At 45.6% G+C, this 24,366-nt stretch overlaps 1 protein-coding gene across 1 annotated transcript; it reads left to right on the forward strand.

The window, feature by feature from the left end:
* Positions 1-12,626: 12,626 nt before the first annotated feature.
* On the forward strand, positions 12,627-20,377 carry LOC125523678 (probable sucrose-phosphate synthase 3). Its single transcript, XM_048688738.1, has 13 exons — positions 12,627-13,060; positions 13,173-13,262; positions 15,215-15,414; positions 15,868-15,931; positions 16,113-16,811; positions 17,018-17,125; positions 17,274-17,405; positions 17,549-17,725; positions 18,023-18,076; positions 18,290-18,352; positions 18,452-19,156; positions 19,299-19,426; positions 19,910-20,377. Exons 1-13 carry the CDS (start codon positions 12,839-12,841, stop codon positions 20,184-20,186), a joined length of 2,919 nt encoding a protein of 972 aa, XP_048544695.1. The 5' UTR covers positions 12,627-12,838; the 3' UTR covers positions 20,187-20,377.
* The last annotated feature ends 3,989 nt before the right edge of the window (positions 20,378-24,366 follow it).

Genomic DNA, 24,366 nt, shown 5'->3' on the forward strand with positions numbered 1-24,366 from the left:
GCAGCCAGCCTCCTCCTTCTCCGCCTCGTCAGCAAGGGCGGAAGAGACCTGCCGCCGCTCCGGCTGCTCCGGCGCGTCGTAGTCCTTCTCCTCCGCCTCGTAAGCAAGTAAAGAAGACAACCGCTCCGTCTGCTCTGCCAGCGTCTAGCAGTACAGCCAGAGGCGGGAGGAAATACAGATTCGGTCCTTCTCTGAAGACTCCAGAGAAGTTACCATACGAGAGGACCCCGGAGGAGAACGCCGAGATCGCACGAGAAGAAGTGAGGAACTACTTTGAAGGGGTGAAAGCAAAGAAACATCCACCTCCAGAGGAGAAGGTAGATCCGGTGAAAGCGAAGCGCACTCTGGCTGCCCTGACAAAACCACCCAAGTCTCCGCCGAAAGGAAACTATGAGCGCATTATTGGAAAGGAATTTGCCGAAGCGGAGCGGTCAGGAAGTACTGTCAGTGATCAAAGGCTGAAAGAACGATGAGCTGGGAAACAAATTGCCCAGCTCGGCGAACAAGCGAAGCAATCATGCCCCCCCGCTCAAGGTGCCTAGCGACAACATCGCTAATGATCCGAGGATAGTGCCCGGTTATAGCAATCTTGGCGATTACCTGCCCGACGATGTACATTATGATTTCATGGAGGTGCAGATACAAAGATACGAGTACGGGAAGCCTCTAATCAAAGATGAAAGATCTCTATCAACGATGATGCGAAGATTGCATGATTGGTACTTGAAAATCTGCAGAGAGTCTGGGGGGAGGAGTACTTTGTATGTGAAAGTTAAAAAGGAGCATGACCTCGTTGGAATTGAACTGTTGCCTGTTCCATTTGAGGAGTTCTTTCAGTTTTTCAATCAATTGGCCCTCGATAAAACAACGGTCACCTGCTACTGTCTGTAAGTAGTACTACTTCTGTCATTAAGTCTCTCTATATAGCTCAGCTCTTTCATTGCATGTATTTATAATCATCCTCACTATATTATGCAGATTGAAGATTGCCGAATTGAAGAAAAGACAAGTCGGTGATATTGGGTTCATTAACACATATCTCATAGATGCAACTCAAGTTAAATTTCATGCCGCAGCTACCGAGGCCAACTTGCTACGATCGTTGGTAATAAATGAAAACAAAGATATAATACTCTTTCCTTACAACTTCAAGTGAGTGTTACTGTCTTGTGTGTATTCGGTTTCCCTTATATATTAGTCAAGGTTATAGTAATGTAATTGATGAGTTATGCATGCGTGTGCAGTTACCACTATATTCTCCTAGAGATTAAGCTTGAGCAGGGACTAGTAACCGTCTTAGACTCAAGACGAAAAGATCCCCAGGACTATGCGGACATGACTCAAATGCTCGAGAAGTAAGTTAAATTGATCATTATCCACCATATCAGCAACTTTGTTCATTTCCTGATATATCAAGTAATTGTTTTCTTTGTCTGACAGGGTTTGAAAAAAATTCTCCAAAAAAGCTCCAGGACTCCCGAAGAAGCTGCAATTTAGACACCCGAAAATAAGTACTATAGTAGCATGTTCTGCGCATCTCTTATTGATTCAAGCGCTAGTTTCATCAATACCATTTGGCATTCTTGCTTATCAGTTTGATTGACCTCTATTTCTTGTAAAGTGGTTGTGGCAGGAACAAGGGAATGATTTCTGTGGATACTATGTTTGCGAGTCCATCCGCCACACGACCTGTGAGCGGGGCTACACTGACGAACAATATGAAGTACGTAAATAACAACATTCACAATTTTATTTTATTACCATCATTTGTGTTGAGTTTCATTCATTCATATATATATGTATTGACCCCCTTCTTCAAATTAGATGTTTCGGAAGCGGGTGAACTCCTAGCACCAGCTCGCATGCGAGCAATTCAAGAGGAATCGGTGGCATTCTTTCTTGACCACGTGATCGCTGAAGACGGAGAATGCTATGTGAACCATGAGTCCGTATGATTATATTTTTAAGAGATAATTATTGTATATATGTAGCCGGTAGTGTCGGATAGATATACGAGAACTTGTTGTTCGACCAATCTCTCGGAGAAGGAGAGGTGGTCGATATCACTTCTCTCTGTATGCATATATGTTCATGACGATCTTCTGTTTCCTTCGTTTGCTTACTAGCTAGCTAGCGTGTCTAGTCCTCTCTATACGTATGTATAGTACGTAGCGTCGACCAAGCACGGACATAAGAGAGGACACTTCTCTCTATTAATTATAGCTAGATAACACAATATATGAAACACCTAAATTAACCACCCAAAACCCCCAACCCCTCCCCCCCTTTCAAAAAAAAAACAAAAACCCCAGCCACAGAAATGCTGACACATGGATGCCTATTGGTCCCGGTTGGTGCCACCAACCGGGACCAAAGGGTCTCCTGGTGGGCTCCGCGCACAGGCCACGTGGAGGCCCATCAGTCCCGGTTCTGGATTGAACCGGGACTAAAGGGACAGGGCATTAGTACCGACCCTTTAGTCCTGGTTTAAGAACCGGGACAAAAAACCCTTACAAACCGGGACAACAGGCCCTTTTTCTATCAGTGTACCCTGCACTATCTATCGTGATCGGCTCAGGCAGGCGTGCTTGTGTTCCTGTTGTAGTAACCCACACTGCATGGAGATGGTACGAGACAAATTCTACGTGTACGCAGAAGCCGCCCTGCATCCTGCAGCCTTTGCCGTTGGGCTCCTTAATTGCAAGCACCCACGCACGCACCAATCCTCCCCACGAAGAAGAATGTAAAAGCTCTGTACCATGCACGGCACGACAAAACCCGATCGACGACCACCCTCGATGTTCCAAACAGAGCTTGGACTTTGGCTCGTCACAGTCGTCGTCACGCGCAGTGGCGGAGCGTGAGCAAATCTCAAGAGGGGGCCGATTTCATATAAGAACACATCATATGCATAAAAAACTACTAAGTTGTAGAACATATGCAAGAAAAATTAGAGGACCATATATATATATATTGTACTTGTATACACAAATACAGCAGGTTCACAAGTAGGTTCACACATACCTGAGCATTGTTGATAGGTAAATTTTGGTGCTCCAAAAGAACAGACCACACCAAACAGTAGTGACACCAAATGACCAAAAGACAATAAACAGAACCAACTAGCACTACTGCCAACCAACTAGCACTACTGCCAACTAAAGATACGATCTTCTATTCTTCCTACTTTTGAAATCAGCAATTATATCTTCACAAGGAATTTTTGATGCAATTTCTCGTTCAATTTGTAGCAACAAACTGTATGCAAGAAAATCATATTCCATTCGATTACGTAGCCTTGACTTGATAATCTTCAAGCTCGAGAAAGCACGCTCAGCACTTGCAGTGGAAACCGGGAGAGTAACAAGCAATCGAAGCAACCTATGAAGCAAATTGTAAATTCTATCTCGTCCTGTCTCAACAAGGCATCGGCATAAAGAATTTATGGTGATGGGCTTCTTCAAGTCTCCACTGTTTTTAGCATCTGCAGCAAAATGGTTGAGCTAAATCTTCAACCCATATCTCTCTTGTTGTGTAAAATCAGCCGGATAATATTTCTCCACCATTGAACATATTTCCTTAGCGTTGAATGATGTAAATCCATTTCTTGGAATCAATGTAACACTAATGGATAAGAGATCCATCACTTTCTCATTGAACCTAAGATTCAATTCATTTAGTTGGTTGTCAATTGTTGCTCGAAATATCTCCACTCGTAGATACCTTTCTCTAGTAAAGTGATCAGGTTGACGACGAGCACGCCCACCACGCAGAATGTATAGTTCTTCCATGTCTGGAATATCTATATCATGCTCCACACAGAACTCAACAACATTTCCAATGAACAACTCCCATCCTTCATCTGATCTCATCTCTTCTAGAAGTACTTTTGTGGAATGCACTAGACGAACTGCATTTACTATGTCTTGTGCTTTCTTCTGTAAAGCCTTCCCAAGATCTTCGCTAGTTTCCAATATTTCTTTCATCATGCATAGGATAAATACAAGCTCAAAAGAGGTCAGGTAAGTGAAAGAAGTATCACCATCAGCCCGGTTTGCTCCAGCTGATGAATCTGCGGCTAGATTTTCTAGACAACTCTCACTGGATTGAACATATGCATAAGGCTAGAAATCGAACCTAAGTGGGAACCCCATCTAGTCTCTCTTGGTCGCTTCAATGAGCGTATTTGATTGGCTCCTTTGCCTGTTTCAATTTGATCGATAGCAAGCAAGCGTGCAATCTCAACCACCTGGGCGTCATGCAACTCATCATGTCGCTTTGAAGAGGAGTCAACTGTGTTTATAACAAAGTGAAGTTTCTGAAAAAATTGGGTGATTGGAACCACATCTCTTGCTGCACCAACAAGGGAGAGTTGCAACCGATGAGCATAGCAATGAACATAATATGCATAGGGACAATCTTTAATGAATAGAGCTTGCAATCCATTCAACTCTCCCCTCATGTTGCTTGCCCCATCGTACCCCTGGCCTCGAAGATTTTGTACATCAAATCCATGCTTGGATAATACTTTACACAACTCCATCTTTAGTGTCAGTGCTTTTGTGTTGGCTACATGTATGAGATGAAAGAATCTTTCTTGGGAATAACCATCTTTATCAACAAATCTGAAAACTAGTGCCATTTGCTCTCTTTTGGACACATCACATGTTTCATCCACAAGAATAGAGTACTTTGAGTCCCCAATTTCTGCTCGAATATGCTCCCTGACTTTCATAGCATAAATGCTCAAGATCTCATTTTGAATTTCGTGTGATGTGTATTTGCAAACTTGTGGAGCATTGCCAAGAACTACAGCTTGAACATCAGGGCAGAATTCTGCAAGAAGCTTCAACATCTCAAGAAAGTTACCTCTGTTTCTTGACTCCGGCCTCTCATCATGGCCTCTTAAAGCACAAGACTGAAATGTGAGCCACTTTACAACCGCAATCGTAGTTCTCAGCCTTAAACGATCCTTTTCTTTATCCCCCATGGTCTTCACATCAAAGATATTTGCCAAATGGTTTGACTGATCCAATAAAGCATGGCCACCTCTCACTGCATTGTTATGTTGTGAGCAAGGACTTGATCCGATGTGAACTAAAAGTGCACACTTCTGTCCATCATGAACTTTCTTCCAATTATTAAAACCTTGTGTTGTGAAGACATCAAACCCACCTCTTTTCTTTCTATTTTTGCTAAAGAGAAAGCAATACAGACAATATGCACAATGAGAGGTCAATGAATACTCCAGCCATGATGGAAAATCACGAAAATAGCTGTACTGAAAACGTCTTTTGTGTCCTTGTTTTCCAATAGCTTTATATTTCTTTCGTTTAGGTTGATTGGGACCCAGCCTCAAGTAAGCTCTTCGTACTTCATCTCTTTGGTTTGGGGGGTACTGCCAAATTTGTGGACGTAGTGCAGGATCTCGCTCCAACAACTCAATGCCTCGAAAAGTGACATGTTCGTTTGCTCTTTGTTCTACATCCGGCACATCATCATCTTGCATCTGATTTTCCTGCACATTATCATCTTCCATTTGGCCTTCTTGTGCATCTTCAGCATGTCTTCCATCCATATATGGCACCAATGCTAGAGCATCTGGAGCTAATCCCTCATCCCCTTTTCTTTTAAAAAAAGACTGCATCTTCTGTTGTTTCACCATTGCTACCTAAACAAATATTTACACAACATCAAATTTTCTATCAAATAATCAATTGGGTAGATATCAAAGTTACCAAAACATCTCAACTCGTCGGAATTAACAGAAGCAGTGAGTAGCAGCAGTTGATTTGCATCCAATTAATCAACATGAGCCCTAAATCAGTAACTGTACCTAGCAATAGCAAGAAGCGGATGAGCTGGCGCTGTGAACTAGACGAGCAGAGGAGGAGGAGCCACTGTGCACCTAGGCGAACTGAGTGTGGGTCGGTGGGCGTGTGGCCGCTGGCCACTGGGCGCGCCTCTCGCGGATGCGGCCACTTGAGCAGCCGACTAGGAAGGGGAACGCCACCGACTACCGTCGTCAGTTGCCGCCGCCGACAGCCGTCGTCAGTTGCCGCCGCCGACCGCCGTCGTCAAGGAATTAGGTCGCAGACGCGGCGATGCCGAACGCGGAGGCAGGGAGGCAGCAGGGTGGGGATTGGGGATTTGGGGAACAACTCGTTGACTCACAACCAGGTGTTGGTGTCTCGATCTGTGCTGTCGAGCGGTGCTGCAAATGGGCTGCGGCTTGTGGACAGTGGACATATCTCCTGATGGGCTGGCCCAGATCGCAAGCATACCTAGTAAAAAAAATTCACTTCGGAAAGGGGGGGTTGTAGCCCAGTTTCATCTCCACTACGCTCCGCCAGTGGTCACGCGGCCGCATGCACGACGGCGATCGACGCTGCGCGCCGCCGGACCCGAACGTACGTGCTCTGGCGGGCGATGATAAGGAGCTGACGGCGACGCCGCCGAAGACGATGCCGTGGCGTTTGGTCGACATCTCCCTCAGATAATTAGTCGTAACAGGTGGTGCCCTGCCCTGCCTGCCGTGCCGTCGTTTTCCGGCTGCCATCCGAAACAGTTTGGTAGTAGTACGAGTGCAGTGGAATTCGTAGGTGGCGTTGCCTAGGCCTCCACGTCACGTCACGCGTGGCAGGAGCGCGTACGTGGTGGGCCGCATTTTCGTCTGATGATCCACGCCGCTAGGATCCCAGTTCGTCGCCGGACACGGATATGATCCCCCCACGAACGCAGCGGCCACATGCATGCACGTCTAGGCCGGAGCTCGATCGACCGGCATAATCACAAGATGTACATGCATGATTATGCTACCTGACCAGCTGGTGGTGCATAATCAAAGGGTCAAAGCCCTGCAGGTACTACTCCAGCTAGGATAGGATATGATCCGTTCCGTTCCATCCCAGCAAGCCAATGATTGGCTCGCGGGAAAAAAATGAGAGAAAAAGAAGCCGAGGAAAACCGCGGCCGCCGGCGCTTGGCGCGCACGACGGGACGAGACGAGGTGTATAGGCAGTAAGCCTATAGTACTATAGTATAGACGTCATCCTGTGGTGTGGGCGTGTGGGCGCCGTAGACAAACAAACGGCAAGTGGAAGCCGATGGGGATGGGGATATGATATCGGTCTAGCGAGCGAGAAGGACGACCGGCACGGCACGGAAGGGAAGCTAGGGGAGGGAACCTGGTGCTGGTGGTGGTTGGCTTGCATTGGTTGCCCGCCCAGGCCGCTCCGTCCGTTGGCGCCACCGTCTCTCCCCTTTTTTTTCTTGGAAAAAATTTTAGGTCTGTCTAGGATACATCTAGATGTGACATAATTATGTCAAATCTAACCTTGCGTCCATGTGGTTTATTTATTTTTTGTCTCAGGTTATTTTTTTGTTTTTTTGTTGCTGTGTTATTTATGAAAGTTTAGATGTGACATATTTAGAAAACATCTAGATGTGAATTAGATAAAATGAAAAACTTTTAAACCACAGGCCGATCTCCGCCGTTATTTATTTCTTCTAACTCACCGGGGCCCATATATCTGATAACGAATGACACAATATATACAGCTCCGCGCCGATGTCTTCCCTTCTGTTCTGAATTCACTTTTGTCGTCGGTTCAAATGAACGAAAGGAACATCAAGATTGATACTCACATTACATTACAAATTCTTCATTCATTCATAAATTTGGCAAACTACTTGTGTGGATATACTCATATACGTACATGCGTACATACGTTTGTGCGGCGACGGCCGTGCTCCATCGTCGTGCACTCACACTACATGCACACACGCCGTGCTCCTGAGGATGGCACAAAGACTATTAGTTAATAAATAAATAAATAAATGGCCTTTGGAGCCACGAAAGATCGAGCCTAGCCGAACCTCCCAATCAATCGAGGTCTTCCACTTTGCAGTTTTATATACTCCCTCCATCTCTAGTGACACGGAGCTCCTGGAAAAAGCCTAGCTAGTTGACCCCATCGCATCGCTTTGTGTAGAAGAAAAGTATCGATCGGGTCTACCCGTGACCTGGACACATGGTTAGGAGCACGGCAGGGTCTGGCCTGGAATTGGAAATGTTTCCAAATCTGCACACACACCACCTGCATGTAATAGTGTAATAATTAATTCGTTGGTGAAATGGTTTTATGTCAGGTGAGATCGTACGCATATATTCGAGCTTGCCTTCGTGACACAGGGTGCCACACGAGTTGTAGGCAAATAAATGAAACATGGTCAAAACATGGCTATATTTATAACATAACACATCGTCAACAACATATCAAATGATCTCTCTTTTCTCTCTCCGCCTTTTCCTTCACGGTAGGGAACGTCTAATGTGACAAAACCTTCCTTCGCTGGTCGCCGTTGTTGTAGTGAGAAAAGGGAGTCGAGAAAAGCTTAAAATGGGCTAACCCCTCGAACACTCCCCTCCTCCTCTCCTCTGAGTCGCGACGAAACTGATGCATACTTTGGGCTTGAAAATTCCTTTTCTTACAGTTTTCATGAATAATTGCGTGTAACCAGGGAACCAACTTATGTTGTCAACATGGGAGATGCTACTATTTTTGTGGGAAATCCTCAATGTATGAACATCGAAAATAGAGTAGTACGATTCTTTTCCGTCAACAGAAACCTAAGGCAAGAAACAATTAAATTTCCTTGTGAAGAGAGCGCAAATAGTATCAACATCAGCATCATCCACTCACACCGTTGCTGTCCGCGTCCATCCCTCATTGTGGAATCTTTGAATCCATAGCTGATCCCCATCGTTATTTCTTTCTTGCATAGTGCTTTCACGTTCCTTTTGCTTTCAAGTGGGATGCAGGTGGGACAGGCTAGCGGATAATACCCTAGTACAAACACAATACTAATTTTAGGCAAACGGTAAGTTAAATTTAACTAATTAACGAGTTTCACGGAACGAAGCGAGTTGTCGCTTGCACCCTTACCTTCGACCTTACCGAGGACCGTACACTGCTCACCCCGAATGGAGGAGTGCGGCATGAACATGACATTGCCCATGTATGTTGAAGCTCTCTAGTCTACTGAAATACATGAATTTGTACGATGATAGTCGCAATCTGTTATTATGCATCCGCGCTACATATGGTGTCAATTTACGCGTCCTACCTCAATTATTTTAGCCATGGCCTTTGGAGCCATGAAAGATTGAAGTAAGCTGCACCTCCCAATCAAGGTCTTCCACTTTGCACTTTTATACAGTGCCATCTCTCATAATTCATGCCACGGTGGGATGACATGGCAACCTAGAAAAAGCCTACTCCATCGCCTGAAGAATAGTCTCTGGCCTGGTCTACTACGGGCTAATTGCAGAATTTCCATTCGTCCTTTCTTACCCGTGACCTGGACGCATGGTGAGGGGTACGGCAGGTCTTGCCTGGACTGGAAATGTTTCCAAATCTGCCCGCGCACACACCTGTAGGACGGGAGTGGATTCCAAGAACATGCCATGTGATTTATTAGCCGGTGAAATGTCGTGATATCAGGTGAGATCGTACACAAATAATGCAACTTGCCATCTCCGTGACAAGAGAGCACCACGCGAGCTGGTGGTAAATTTAATCATGGTCAAACCGTAATAGTATAATATGCACTACATTACCAAGAACATTGGTAACACCGTATAGAAGAGATCAAACGGGGCCTCCCTCTTTCTCTCTCCCCCGAATGACTTTTCCTGCAAGGCAGGGAACATCTCTGGCTACAAGCCTCCCTTCAGTGGCCGGCGTTGTCGCGGTGTTAAAATGGAGTCGATGAAGCTTTCAATGGGCTAACTGATGCGAATGCTTTTCATCTCTGTTTTTTTTCCGCAAAGAAATTTGATGCAAGCTTCGAATTTGAAAATCCCATTCTTTATTTTTATTTTTCACAAGTAATGCCCGCCTAACAAGCAAACGGGCTGACGCAATCAACAGGGGGAATGCCACTATTTTATAAGAAATCCAAAATGTGTCAACATCGACATCATAGCGGCGCCTTTCCTTCGCGTCGACAGAAACCTACGGCTAGATAACAATTAGTTCTTCTTGTGACGGAAGCACAATGATATCTCTACAATAATACCGTGACATCGGCATTTTTCTGGTCGGTTAAGAACACGAAAGGAACACGGTTTTTTCTTCGAAGAAAAAAAACAAAAATTAATACGCGAGCACAACACCGTTCTAATCCTCCAACATGCACGAGGGAAAGGGGCAGGCAGCCCACACGAGTTCGGGCGACCATGTCCTCGCTGTCAGATCGACAACGGGCGGTCGGGACCGCCCATGATCCCTAGCCCACCTCCCTACCTTTCCTTTCCTGTGTGCATGAGGGGGTGGAGTAGGAGTAAATTGGTTTGGCGACGGGGAAGGGGCAGCCCATAGGATAGGGCTGCCAGATCCCCGACGTCAGATCAGAAACGGACGGCCCGGATCGCCTGCTCACCTCCCTACCTTTCCTGTGTGTAGGAGGCTAGGAGTAAATTGGTTTCAAAGTCACCACCACTCCCTCTCCCGCTCGCGCACAACCCATTCGCCACCTACTTCCGACATGAGCTCTCCTCCTCGCCTTGCAGCCGTCCGCGTCTGAGAGGGTAGGTGCGACGTACAGAGGCTTGGCAGTGGACCACCCTATTTACCTGTATGCCATTAGATAACACACACCATACAAACACTTCGATCTTCTAGGATACATTTCTATTCCAAATGGCATTCCACAATCTTCGATCTCCATTCACCTCACCACTAGACTGACCAATATCCTCCTTCCCATCCTTTAGGTTTAAATCAAGGTTGTAGGCACTTTTTACAGAAAAATACCACTCTTCTCGAAGTGCCATGCCATAAAATGTCCCTTTTCAAAAGAAGGAATGTGAAACTTTAGGATCTCCTCAACATCATGGAGAAAAATAAATGCCTAATTGAAATTCTTGTGCCAACTCCCTTTGAAGAATAAATCTGGCACCCGTTTTAGTCTATATATATTTTTCTTAGGACTGTCTATCCATCCGATACTGGATTTTTTTGGCATCAGTCACTTTTACTCCCAGTCATTGGATCAGGAATGAACGGCTAGATCTCCTTCTTCCTCCTCCAACCGTTCCCTGTTCATTTTCTTCGTCGTGCAGCTGCCCCAAGAACCAACCCTAAATGTCAGCTTCCACCCCCGCGGTAGGAGGGCGGTGCCGCGCGCTGCCCCACCCTTCCCTTGACCCCCATCACTGTGCTGGCTGTCGTCATCGGTCATCCCTCCATGCCCCCTACCCCTAGTTAAGTTTATGACTACCATCTATCGCCGACTCCTGCTTGTACACCGCTTGGCCTCGCCGTGGCCGGCGCTCCTCACGTCGTCCCTGCCTTCGGCTTCGCGCTTCACAGAAAAGTGACGGACGCGACAAAAAAAAAATCAGGTGCATGATGTTTACCGGACATGATTTTTCTTAGCACTAACCCGAAGACCAGAACTCCTACGAAGAGCATAACTTCATTTTTTTTAGCAACTCCAGACCATGCATTAATCAGTGGCCACTAAAGATCGAACCAAACAGCACCTCCCAAAGTCCCAATCAAAGTATTCCACTTTGCACTTTTATACTGCCCCAGGCCACGGTGGTATGACATGGCCGGGATCCTAGAAAAGCCTAGCCCCATAACTTTGAAGATGGTATCTGGTCTACCAATTAGACCGTAGCATTCCCTCTTTGTGTTTTCTAACCCGTGGTTAAGGGTACGGCGGGGACCTGGCCCGGCAGGGATCTTGGCTGGGACTGGAAATGTTCCCAAATCTGCACACACACGCACCAGCTAGACAGGAGTAGATTCCAAGAACATGTAACGTGATTAATTAGTTGGTGAAATGTTTTTATATCAGGTGAGGGCGTACATACATAATCCAACTTGCCACCATCTTAGTGACAAGAGTGTCAGACAAGTCGGAGGTAAATTAATCATGGCAAAAAAATAACAGTTGTATTTATAACAGCAGCAACTGTTATCAAAATGGCCACTCTCTTTCTCTCTGCCTTCTCCTGCAAGGCAGGGAGCATCTGTGGTTACAAACCTCCTCCATTGGCGGCCATTATCGTCCATTATGAGAAAAAAAAGAACTCGAGAAACATGAAATAATGTTCCACTTAATTTTAGGGGTTTCAGAAAAATCTTTTCTAATTTTATTTTTTGCAAATAATGTTCGGCTAACGAAAAATAAAATCAAACGATGCAGCGAGCAAGGAGAATGCTACGTAGCACTATTTGCAAGGCATCCGAAATGTATCAGCCCGTCGACATCGTAGCGGTGCCTTTCCTTCGCCGTCGACAGAAGCCTACGGCCAGAAACCAATTGATTCCACTTGTGACGGAATCACAAGGACACCTCTGCAATAATACCCCGACGGCGACGTTTTCCTGGTCGGTTAAGAACGCGAAAGGAACACGGTTTTTTTCCTCAAAGAATAAAATGAAAAAAAAAATTAAGAAGTGAGAGTAACACCGTTTAAATCCTCGGGTAGGGGCCAGGCAGCCCACGGGTTCGGGCGGCCAGATCCCGGCCGTCGGATGGGGAACGGACGGTGCGGATCGCCCCCGATCCCCAGCCCACCTCCCTACCTTTCCTGTGTGCAGGTGGGGGTGGAGTAGGAGTAAATTGGGTTCGGCGTCGCCACCTCCCACCTCCTCTTCCTCGCCACCACTCCCTCCCCCCCGCCCCCAACCCATTCGCCGCCTCCCGATTCCTCCCCCGCCGGCCGCCGGGCGAGCGAGCGCCTCCGGCGACTGCGACTCCGACGCGGACCCTCGACGCCGCCCTGCAGCCGGCGAGGGCGCGCGGGCGGGCGGGCGCGATGTACGGGAACGACAACTGGATCAACAGCTACCTGGACGCCATCCTCGACGCGGGGAAGGGCGCGGGCTCGGGGAGCGGCGGCGGCGGCGGCGGGGGCGCGGGCGGGGACCGGCCCTCGCTCCTCCTCCGCGAGCGCGGCCACTTCTCCCCGGCGCGCTACTTCGTCGAGGAGGTCATCACCGGCTACGACGAGACCGACCTCTACAAGACGTGGTCCCGCGTACGTGATCGATGCGCCGCCCCGCGGCCCTATTCCAGCGGGCCTCGTTTCGGTGGGTGGGTGGATGGATTCGCGGCCGTTTCCTGATCGATTGTGCGGTGGGTTGATGCAGGCGAACGCGATGCGGAGCCCGCAGGAGAGGAACACGCGGCTGGAGAACATGACCTGGAGGATCTGGAACCTCGCCAGGAAGAAGAAGGAGGTGCGCCTTTTTCGCTCTTGGTGGTTCGTTTCTTCCTTGGTGCCTTGCCTGCTAGCTCTGCACTTTTCTGACGCCTGCCGGGGCGTTGGCAATAATTCACTAATTATGCGTGCGTTCCAACGGGGATACAGTGAAGTGGAGCCGTGGGTTAGAGATTAGCATGTTTTTTCCCCCTCGTATAAGAAGGAAACACTAAAAGCTGGATTGATTGATGATCTTGATTGACACCAGGCTCTGTTCGACTTGGACAGAATGCGAACACGCATCGATCTGTTGCCCTTCTCGATGATCTCAACTATTCAGAAGCACCACTTGAATGTGGTAGCAGTCCTACAATCTTAGGTAGATTCTTGCCTCATCTGATTATGTCATAACGCGCTTGTCGAATTGTGTGCGCTGTGGGGTTAAGTTTTATGTTCCCCTGCCGCTGTCACACTTGGTCTCTGGCTCTTCATCTCTTTCCATGGTTACTTTGTCAGTTTACCAAATGCTGCTCGATAAAGTGGTGCCATCTGAAAGAAGCTAGTGTGGACATCATATATGCTGGGAGCACTACAAATAATCGGTATCTACTGGTTGCACAGACACTGGAGTTGAGCATGTTGCACTGCAGATATTTGTACTGAGCAATCGTTCAAATGCAGTCCATTTTTGTCTCCGGCTGTAACAGATCAAATATATGCCCAATGCAGCAAGAGAGATGGTTGAAGACTAGCATTACTGTATTATAGATTCAGTTGGATAGATCGAACAACATGTGTGTTTGACGGAAAACATAAATGGTGCTGAACTGCTGATGTTGGAAGAATTTACTTTTCCTTTGGCAAAAAATTCAACAATCATGTGTCTTAAGTTGTTAATAGAATGTGGCCTAGGAGGTGTTCTGCAGTGCATCCACGAAGGGATCATTTTCAATAGGTAACGATATGTAGAGAAGTACACTGAACTTCTGGGTTTGGGAGTATTGTCAGATCCATTTAGGTTGTTTCAGCCTTCCAGACACTGAAATATCAGTAGCCTTGCATGCTTGTCAAAGATAATTTCGCCATAGGTCCTCAAAGGATTTCTTTGCTTTGCACAGGAATCCTGCATCTTGAAATTTCTTTTCAAGCCCCATATTCGAATACATCCACATTCAATTCTAGTCCATTAACCATTCACTCTCTGATATAGCTGATGAAATGTTTTGTCTTATGCGTGTGAGAAAAAATAAATCAAAACCATACATACTTAAAGGCATTCATAGACTGGTAGTAGTACCAAACTCACATATCTTGATTGAAACGTCGGCATTCTAGAACCCTTCAGAGTTCAGAATACACCTCCCCTCTTCCTGATAAGGAAGCAGATTCGTGGAGCTCTGCATTGATGCCTGCAAATCAATCATCCAGTCTTTCCTGATTTTCCTCTCAAGCTCTGTTAGCGATTTCCAGTTGCCTCCTCTTAAGCTTGTCAGTGATCAACACACTCAAATGATAGTATTGTTATTAGAGGAACCACTCAAATAAAATGAGGTGGACTAATAAATAAGGATATCTATGCCGAGGCAAGGCAACTGCTGGATACAACTGATTTATGGAAAAACTGGATGTATGCAAACCTGTCTATAAAATCTGCAGGAAAAAGGTGACTGAGGGATCCTCCTGTTGTCAGTCACTCTTTCGTACATAGTTAGTACACTGTCCATACACCAAGCTGTTTAGAATGGGCTTTCTCTTCATTCAAAAGAAACTTAGTCACACCATAAAAGTACGTTCTTTCTTGCATTGAGCATTCTATGTCGTTTTCCTCCTAATCGGTCCACGCCGATCATATTTTTTTTTGACTTTTCACAGTTCAATTTTAGTGTCAGAATTTCACTCTTGTTCAATAATTACATTCTTACACACATTTGTGCTTTATAATTCCATATTCCGCATCCCTTCTTGCCACCTAATTGTTCTGGTACTCAGGTTGAGGATGCCAAACGGTTAAAGCGTCGCTTAGAGACAGAGAAGCCACGGACTGATGCTACTGCAGAAATGTCTGAAGATCTCTTTGAAGGAGAAAAAGGCGAGGATGCTGGTGATGCATCTGTTGCCTATGGTGACAGCTCAGCTGGGAACACACCTAGGATCAGTGCCGTTGACAAGCTATACATAGTATTGATCAGGTACGGAATAGCTCTTTAACGTCATATTGTATTTTGTAGGCAAATTGTGCAATTGTAAGGAAACTACATGTTAATCACCAGTTCATCTCCAAGAGATTAATTAGTTCATTATGCACTGAACTATTATTCACATGAGGTGCAAATAACCTCACAGTTAGTGGGGAAGATCTTTATTCTGCTACCTGTATGCTGTATATGATTGTGCACCAAGGCTTCTGCAACACCATTCTTTAGAAAATAGATGATGAATTATGATCTAAAAACACCACCATTCACGTATTTAGCCTACTTACTGGTAATCAAACCTTTTAGACTCAGAACCGGTGGGATCACCTCTTGCAGTCTTGCTTTTATTCCCTACTTTGTTATATATATGATGCAATTTGCAGGTGCTGGAATTTTGTGTTAAAATGAAGCATCCGTTTAATTCCTTTGTGATGTATTATACTGCAGCCTTCATGGCCTGGTTCGTGGTGAGAACTTGGAGCTTGGCCGGGATTCAGATACTAGTGGGCAGGTATTGTTGCTGAATATACTTGTGTAATTAAGTACAAGTATTCTCCAGCATGAATAACTGTAAATTTATCCTTTAGTTAATTGGGGGTACTATTAATTCTATTTGATCATCTAAATATGCCAGCAACAGAACTGATCATATAATGATATAATTCCACTTGCTACATTGTGTTGGTTAATAGGTCAAATATGTTGTGGAACTTGCTAAAGCATTGAGTTCATGCCCTGGAGTATACCGGGTTGATCTGTTGACGAGGCAAATATTAGCACCTAATTATGATCGTGGATATGGTGAACCGTCAGAGACACTGGTACCAACAAGCTTCAAGAATCTTAAACAGGAAAGAGGAGAGAACAGTGGTGCATATATCACCCGAATACCATTTGGACCGAAAGACAAGTATCTAGCTAAAGAACATCTATGGCCTTATGTGCAAGAATTTGTTGATGGTGCACTCAGTCATATAGTGCACATGTCAAAGATCATAGGTGAAGAAATCGGCTGTGGACATCCAATGTGGCCTGCTGTGATTCATGGTCATTATGCGAGTGCAGGAGTTGCTGCTGCTCTGATATCTGGAGCACTTAACGTTCACATGGTATTTACTGGGCATTTTCTTGGGAAAGACAAGTTGGAAGGGCTTCTCAAGCAAGGGAGACAGACAAGGGAAGAAATAAATATGACATACAAAATAATGCGCCGAATTGAAGCAGAAGAATTATCTCTTGATGCATCTGAAATAGTAATTGCAAGTACTAGACAAGAGATAGAAGAGCAATGGAATTTGTATGATGGTTTTGAGGTCATGCTTGCAAGGAAGCTTCGTGCGAGAGTCAAGCGTGGTGCTAATTGCTATGGACGTTACATGCCTCGTATGGTTGTGAGTATACTGTACACATCCTAACTCTGATTCTTATTTCTGCTACCATAATAATTACTGTTAGTTGTGGTGGAATTATTGTTCGAGAAATTGTGGCGAATTACATTTTATAGTTGGGCAGTTAGCAACTTAGCATCAGCCGTCGTTGCTGTCCATATTTGCTCTAGCATTTTCATATTCTTAATTCTCTATTCCTTGCTCTGCAGATAATTCCTCCAGGTGTTGAATTTGGCCATATGATTCATGAATTTGATATGGAAGGCGAGGAAGATAGCCATTCCCCAGCCTCTGAAGATCCGCCTATTTGGTCTGAGGTGCCTATGTTCTCCTGAGATTTGTCGATGCAATATTCACTTACTAGTTACATACACTTTTTAATTAACACTTGCTAATTCAGTTATTCGTTTATGCCTGTTTATCCTGTGTTTTGTTTATGCACTGATAATTTGTATACGATGACAGATAATGCGGTTCTTCACAAATCCTAGGAAACCTTTGATTCTGGCTGTTGCTCGTCCATACCCTGAAAAGAATATTACAACACTTGTGAAAGCTTTTGGTGAATGCAGACCATTGAGGGAGCTTGCTAACCTAGTAAGCTAAAAAAAACTTGATTATGATGTTCTGTATATATGGTATTTCAATATCATAAGTGTAATTAATTGAGTTCAATAGCTGTTAATTATGTGAAATGCTTTTAGCACTATTTTGTACTAACCTTTGATGTTGTGTTCCAGACACTGATTATGGGTAACCGTGAAGCTATTTCCAAAATGAGTAATATGAGTGCAGCTGTTTTGACATCAGTACTTACATTGATTGATGAATATGATTTGTATGGTCAAGTGGCATACCCAAAGCATCACAAACACTCAGAAGTTCTTGATATTTATCGTTTAGCAGCGAGAACGAAGGTATGGTGTTTCTGAGCTTAGCAAACAGTTGGTGCCATTCTTTCCCTCGTTTTAAATATCCAGCTTCTGAAGTGTTCATGTTTAATTCTCCATCTATTTTGATCTGTTTCTGGTAAGAAAAATCCTCATGGTTAAGTAAATTAAATTATTCAAATGGCTGAAGGTCTTAATATCTGATCCTCTGAAGTTACTTACAGCAATAACTTTTTATGTTAGGTAGATTTATTACCAGTTATGCTTTAGTACTTATATCATTTACTTTTGTGTTGATGTTGATCGTCCATTGAACATATGCAGGGTGCTTTTGTAAATGTAGCTTACTTTGAACAATTCGGTGTTACCTTGATAGAGGTAATAATCAGTGAAATTTAAATTCAGTTTTGTACTCCTTCCGTCTGGAAATACTTGTCATCAAAATGGATAAAAAGGAATGTATCTAGACTTATTTTAGTTCTAGATACATCTCTTTCTATCCATTTTGATGACAAGTATTTCTGGATGGAGGGAGTAGTTGCTACCATTTATGCATTCTAATTATCTCCAATATGTTCTTTTTAAGAGCAGGCTGCCATGCATGGTTTACCTGTAATTGCAACAAAAAATGGAGCTCCTGTTGAAATTCACCAGGTTCTTGCATCACATTAACTTGATTTTACATGGAAAATCATATCAATTCGTGGCTGTAATGAAGATTCACATGCTCATTTCTGGTGATCTTTGATGCAGGTGTTGGACAACGGCCTGCTTGTTGATCCCCACGATCAGCATGCAATTGCAGATGCACTCTATAAGCTTCTTTCTGACAAGCAACTCTGGTCAAGATGTAGAGAAAATGGGCTGAAAAATATACACCGGTTTTCTTGGCCTGAACATTGCAAGAATTACTTGTCGAGGATATTAACTCTTAGCCCAAGATGCCCTGCTTTTCCGGGCAATGAAGACCAGATTAAGGCACCTATCAAGGAAAGGAAGTGTATCATCGTTATTGCCGTAGACTCTGCCAGCAAGAAAGATCTGGTCTGTATCATAAAAAATTCTATTGAGGCTACACGTAAAGAAACGTTGTCAGGTTCAACAGGTTTTGTGTTGTCGACTTCCCTGACAATGTCAGAGATACATTCCCTATTAATATCTGCAGGCATGGCTCCTACAGATTTTGATGCTTTCATATGCAATAGTGGGAGTGATTTATTTTACCCTTCGCGGGCTGGTGATTCACCAAGCACTTCCCGCGTGACATTTGCATTAGACCGTACTTACCAGTCTCATATCGAGTATCGTTGGGGAGGAGAAGGTTTAAGGAAGTACCTAGTGAAGTGGGCTTCCTCGATAGTAGAAAGAAGGGGAAGAACTGAAAAACAGGTTATTTTTGAAGATGCAGAGCACTCCTCAACATGCTGCTTTGCATTTAGAGTGGTCAATCCAAATTATGTAAGTCTTTCATTTCAAAAATCTTCTGGCAGTTGGTTGGCATTTTGCTTGTATATGCATTCCATGGTCTGTTCAAGTCCATTGTTTTATTGGCAGTCCTTTATGCAAGCTTTCTAATTATCATTGACATATTGTTTTGCAGTTACCTCCTTTGAAGGAGCTGCAAAAGTTGATGAGAATCCAGTCACTGCGTTGCCATGCTCTTTATAACCACAGTGCTACCAGGCTATCTGTAATTCCAATTCATGCATCACGGTCCCAGGCTCTAAGGTTCGATTTCCTTACTTCATGCGTTTACCATATCGTGAACTTCTTGTGTACACTATTTGCAGTATTGTTGGGTGGAAAAAGGTTTAAAAAAAATCGTGGCTTAAAATGTGGATCTGGCCTTATCGATTCCTTGTGTGCCGATAATCATCTGTATTTTGATATTTTCCATAGAAGATTAGACATATCTGTCGAGGGAAAACACCACTCCTTTCCTTTGTTTGAGAATTCCTGCTAGAGCAGAGTCACAAACTCCTAAATGATGTGCAAGTGTAACTCCAGTGCAATAGACTCCGATGAATATTTCAGTCGGGTTTACCGTTAGCCTGTATATATTGTGAAGAACAAGGAATGCACATTATATGCTGTTTAGGCCAAATATTTGCTGCTTTCTAAAGGAAATCAGAGGCTAGTCGAATTACCTTTTTCGTGTTTAATTCCCATATGCACCTACCTAGTAAGTAACAAAAATTCCTGTTCTTGTAGGTACTTGTCTGTTCGTTGGGGCATAGAGTTGCGAAACGTCGTGATTCTTGTTGGTGAAAGCGGCGACTCAGATTACGAAGAGCTGTTTGGAGGCCTTCACAAGACGATTGTCCTGAAGGGCGAGTTCAACACACCCGCAAACAGGATCCACACGGTCAGGCGGTACCCGCTACAAGACGTCATCGCGCTCGATTGCTCAAACATCATCGGGGTCGAGGGCTGCAGTGCCGACGACCTGACGCCTACTCTGAAGACGCTCGGCATACCGACAAAGTGACAGATAGACATATAATTTTTGCCTTTTTTCTTTATACGATGAGAGGACCGAACAATATACGAATATAGCAAATATATACTGTCGTTTCCATGCTCGATGGAAATACCGATTTTGCCTGCAAGACGTGTGGTGTTGTGTGCGCTTTGTCACCTGAGCTGTGAATAACAACATTCCGATCATGTTTCCGTCGAGCCCGGCCCTGTCATGCGAGAATTCTGGAATGAACAACAAATCCAGAACAGGAGGAAGAAATCTGTTGAGCGCTTGAAATGTTGTTAACAGAACATTATAAGGAATTCTGTGATGAACAACGACTCCAGACGAGGAAGAAATCTGTTTGAGCGCTTTAACTGTTGTTAACAGGACATTTTAAGGAAGAATTTTTACAGCTCTGAAGTCTTCCCGAATACCACTGCTCAAAAGCGAACCAACCTTGCAGATTCAACCCGCTTGTGCTCACAGACCAAAGGTGGGATACTATGTGTGATTTACTGTCACTGAAAAGTGGGACACACAATCACTCCCTGCTCTGTTTTTCTTGTTCTTTTTACCTGTATACTCCTTTGTGGTTAAGATATTTCATTCTGCATCTAAAACCTGTGTTGTACTCCCTCCGTTCCTAAATGTAGTAACTACCAAAACTTACTGCATTTAGGAACGGAGGGAGTACTGCTGTGTTGGGTTTGCTTCTGATCTGCAAGAAAGCAGTGTTTAATCAGCTCGTCCTTTGCCCAAACACCTTGTCTCGTTGCCACTTATAGCACTGCCGATCGATGCTGGTAAGCTGGTTATGACTACTCCTAGTGAATAATTGTGTTGTGGCTGCTGTATCTTTATGTAACGTAATGCAAGGCGACAGCTCTGGCTTCCCAATCTTACAAGTGCCAGCATGACAATAAATCCCCATTGTCCTGCATGGCTTGCGCTCAAAGCGAAGGATGGATATGTAGATGACACTGAACACCAGTGCACTGCACTGTATCTGTATGTGTAGCTTGCACCCAAAGCATGTGCAACATACTCTGGTTTGGTGCAGTAGCTGCACCAGTCACATACACACACCATGCCGACCCTCTTGCCTCTTTTCATCAGCGAGTTTTTTGTCAAATAAAAAACAGAGCCTGCTCTGGCCGGGGAAATTTGGTCTTGGTCTCTCTCTTTTTTTTTTCTTTTTTTTTGAAATCCTTGGACTTGGTCTTGGTCATGTTGCTTGTTCATCTACGTAGGTGAAAAGAGAGGTAGTACGTTTATACGGTCGATGCCAACTCCACCGCGCGACCCCAAACGGACGTCCGTTTTGTCCGAATTCTGTCTGTTTGGGTAGCGATTTGGGGTCGTGTCCGGGCGTGTCCTGGGATGCGGTGGCCGTACGTCCAGCGCGCGGACGTATCCTTTTGCCCTATCCTGTCCGTCAGGGCCAAAAATACCCAAATTTTCATCAAAAGTTTACAACCCAAATATTTGTCTAAAAATTAAAATAATTTTACAACCCAATTAAAATTGTCTTTAATAAAATATTTTTACAACCAAATCGAAATCGTCTTGACTAAACATAAAATGGACCAATACATCTATTGGCTGTCAATGTGATCGCACACGTGCTCAACCAAGTCATTTTGAAGATTCAAATGAGTGTGCCAATCACGCATCTCACGGTGGAATTGAGCAAACTGTTCAAATGTGGCCGGGTCTTGGTGCAGGGGCTCAATATTTTCACCTTGATAGTCAAATCCTTGATCACACAAGCAGTCATCACCTCCCAAAGCTTCCTTTCATCCCATGACAGTGCAGGGTTTCGAACGATACCTCACCGGGATTGAAGCACACCAAAAGCACATTCCACATCCTTTCTAACACTCTCTTGCATTTGGGCAAATCTCTTTCTCTTCTCACCTTGGGGTTTCGAGATTGTCTTCACAAAAGTTGACCACTGAGGATATATACCATCTGCTAGATAGTATCCCTTGTTGTAATGGTGGCCGTTGATCTCAAAGTTGACAGGTGGGGAGTGGCCTTCTGCAAGCCTCGCGAAAACTGGAGAACGCTGCAGCATGTTGATATCATTGTGAGAACCTGCCATGCCGAAGAAAGAATGCCATATCCAAAGATCCTGTGATGCCACCGCTTCTAATATGACAGTGCACGCCTTGACATACCCTTTGTAGTGGCCCTGCCAAGCAAATGGACAGTTCTTCCACTCCCAGTGCATACAATCTATGCTGCCAAGCATGCCTGGAAAGCCTCTAGCTGCGTTGGTCGCTAACAATCTCTCTGTATCAGCGGTAGTTGGCTGCCTCAAGTACTCTGGGCCAAACACCTCGATCACAGCCTGGCAAAACTTGTACATTGACATCAGACATGTTGTCTCACTCGTACGCACATACTCATCCACCAGATCGCCTGAAATTCCATATGCAAGCATGCGGATGGCCACGATGCATTTCTGGTAAGAGGAGAATCCAAGCTTGCCAAGGGCATCCGTCTTGCACTCGAAGTATGGGTCATGAGCAACCACTCTCTCTCGGATACGATTGAACACATGCCTTGCCATTCGAAAACGGCGACGGAATTTATCCGGCTTGAAGAGCGGGGTGTTGGCAAAGTAATCGTTATAGAGCAGGCGGTGCCCTCTCTCCCTGTTGCGGTTCAGGTTGGGAGTACGGCCAGGGAGTGACCCCCTGTACCGAGGAAGCTGCCGTTGAATGTGGTCGTGAACGACCAGTGCAGCCACCACAATATCTTCATCATCCGACGACGAATTGTCCGATGAACAAAGAAAGTGATGGAAGAAAAACTCGTCTCCACTGTCCATACCTTTGTGGGCAAAATGCCGAACACCTTGCGGGCGTGGTGGCGAAGAGGCCGCGATGATCACCTCGACGCAGCAGGGGTGGTTGCCGGCCGGCTACTGGCCGCTGTGGAGCTCTCGTCGGGAGCTGCCGAGGACGCCGTGCTGTGTCGCTGGCGGTCCTGTCCCCTCTGTGGCCGGCAAAGACGTCGACGGCCAAACCTTCGATCGACGGCCAAAACTACGGCCACAACACGGGCGTGGTGGCGGCCATGTCAAGAAGTGGTTTGGTAGGGACGGCCGGAGGCTGCGCGGTGAGGAGGCGGCCGGAGAATAGCGGCGGCGCCGGCGGCGGGGTGGGGCGAGAGAGAGAGGGTGGAAGCGTTGGGAGCGGAGGGACTGCTAGTGTCCCCGACAGGCGGGCCACGGGGGGACAAGGGCGTGCGTCCAAGCCGTCCGCGCGCGTCCGTTTCACCCCAAACCGAACGCAAGTTTGGGCCGGGGATGGGTCAAAAACGGACGAAATCCGGATATTTATCTGTTTAAGGCCGTGCGTTGGGCTACGCTATTCGTGTGTTTTACCTTAAATGGACGGGAGCGGACATGATAGGGTCGCGCGATGGAGTTGGCCTAACCGCCGGGGGGATTTGCAGTTGGAGTGATTGGTGATCGGTTTGTGGTTGGCCATCTGCATCTGCATCTGTATCCCAGGGATTGCGGCACGCCTGCCCGCGTCTCCTGAAACTCAACGTTGCACACGCCAAGCAAAGGGATATGCGCTGGTCAACGTCGTGCCATCCTCTCCGAGAATTTATGTGTGCGGGTGTGTGTGAAAGGGCGCGTCTGCGTGTGTCCGAGTAATGAGGCCTGCACTGCGTCCCACACGTGTCGTGGCTTCGGTGTCACCTAATTACGCAGACGACGGACACGAGTGAGGTGAGGTGAGCCCTGTCTTGCCCTGGAAAACGGAGAGATGGCGTACGTATCCGTTGCATTCCTGGCCCAGGAAGAAATGATTATTATGGCTTGGAAGCAACCACACACATTGTCGTCGCTCCCTGTCGACAAAATCCATCACAGGCTCCGTTCAAGCAACCGTCGAGGCATGGGGCAAAAGGGGTCGAGAATTGGAGATTGTGTTTTCCATCATGAAGAAAACAACCTGTTTTCATCGCAGAATGTTTCAAATTCGAGGCTTCTTTCCGGCTTAGTCAGTTGGGCAACTCTAACGCTGATCATCCAAACGGACATCGTGTCCATGGACAGCGATAGGAGTGGAGGTCATTCAACCAAATGCACCAATAATTTGCCTTGGCTCGGCCTCCTTCGCTCAATCAAGCCCTTGTTGTGTCGGAACGGTTGAATTAACACCTTTATCTTCATTGACCATGG

The sequence above is a fragment of the Triticum urartu genome, chromosome 7 (assembly GCF_003073215.2).
Source record: "Triticum urartu cultivar G1812 chromosome 7, Tu2.1, whole genome shotgun sequence".
Classification (NCBI taxonomy): Eukaryota; Viridiplantae; Streptophyta; class Magnoliopsida; order Poales; family Poaceae; genus Triticum; species Triticum urartu.

Coding starts and splice junctions, on each gene's coding strand:
- LOC125523678 (XM_048688738.1), top strand. CDS start 12,839: ATGTACGGGAACGACAACTGGATCAACAGCTACCTGGACGCCATCCTC. Junction 15,932..16,112: donor ATTCAGATACTAGTGGGCAG/GTATTGTTGCTG, acceptor GTTGGTTAATAG/GTCAAATATGTTGTGGAACT. Junction 17,126..17,273: donor ATCCGCCTATTTGGTCTGAG/GTGCCTATGTTC, acceptor ATACGATGACAG/ATAATGCGGTTCTTCACAAA.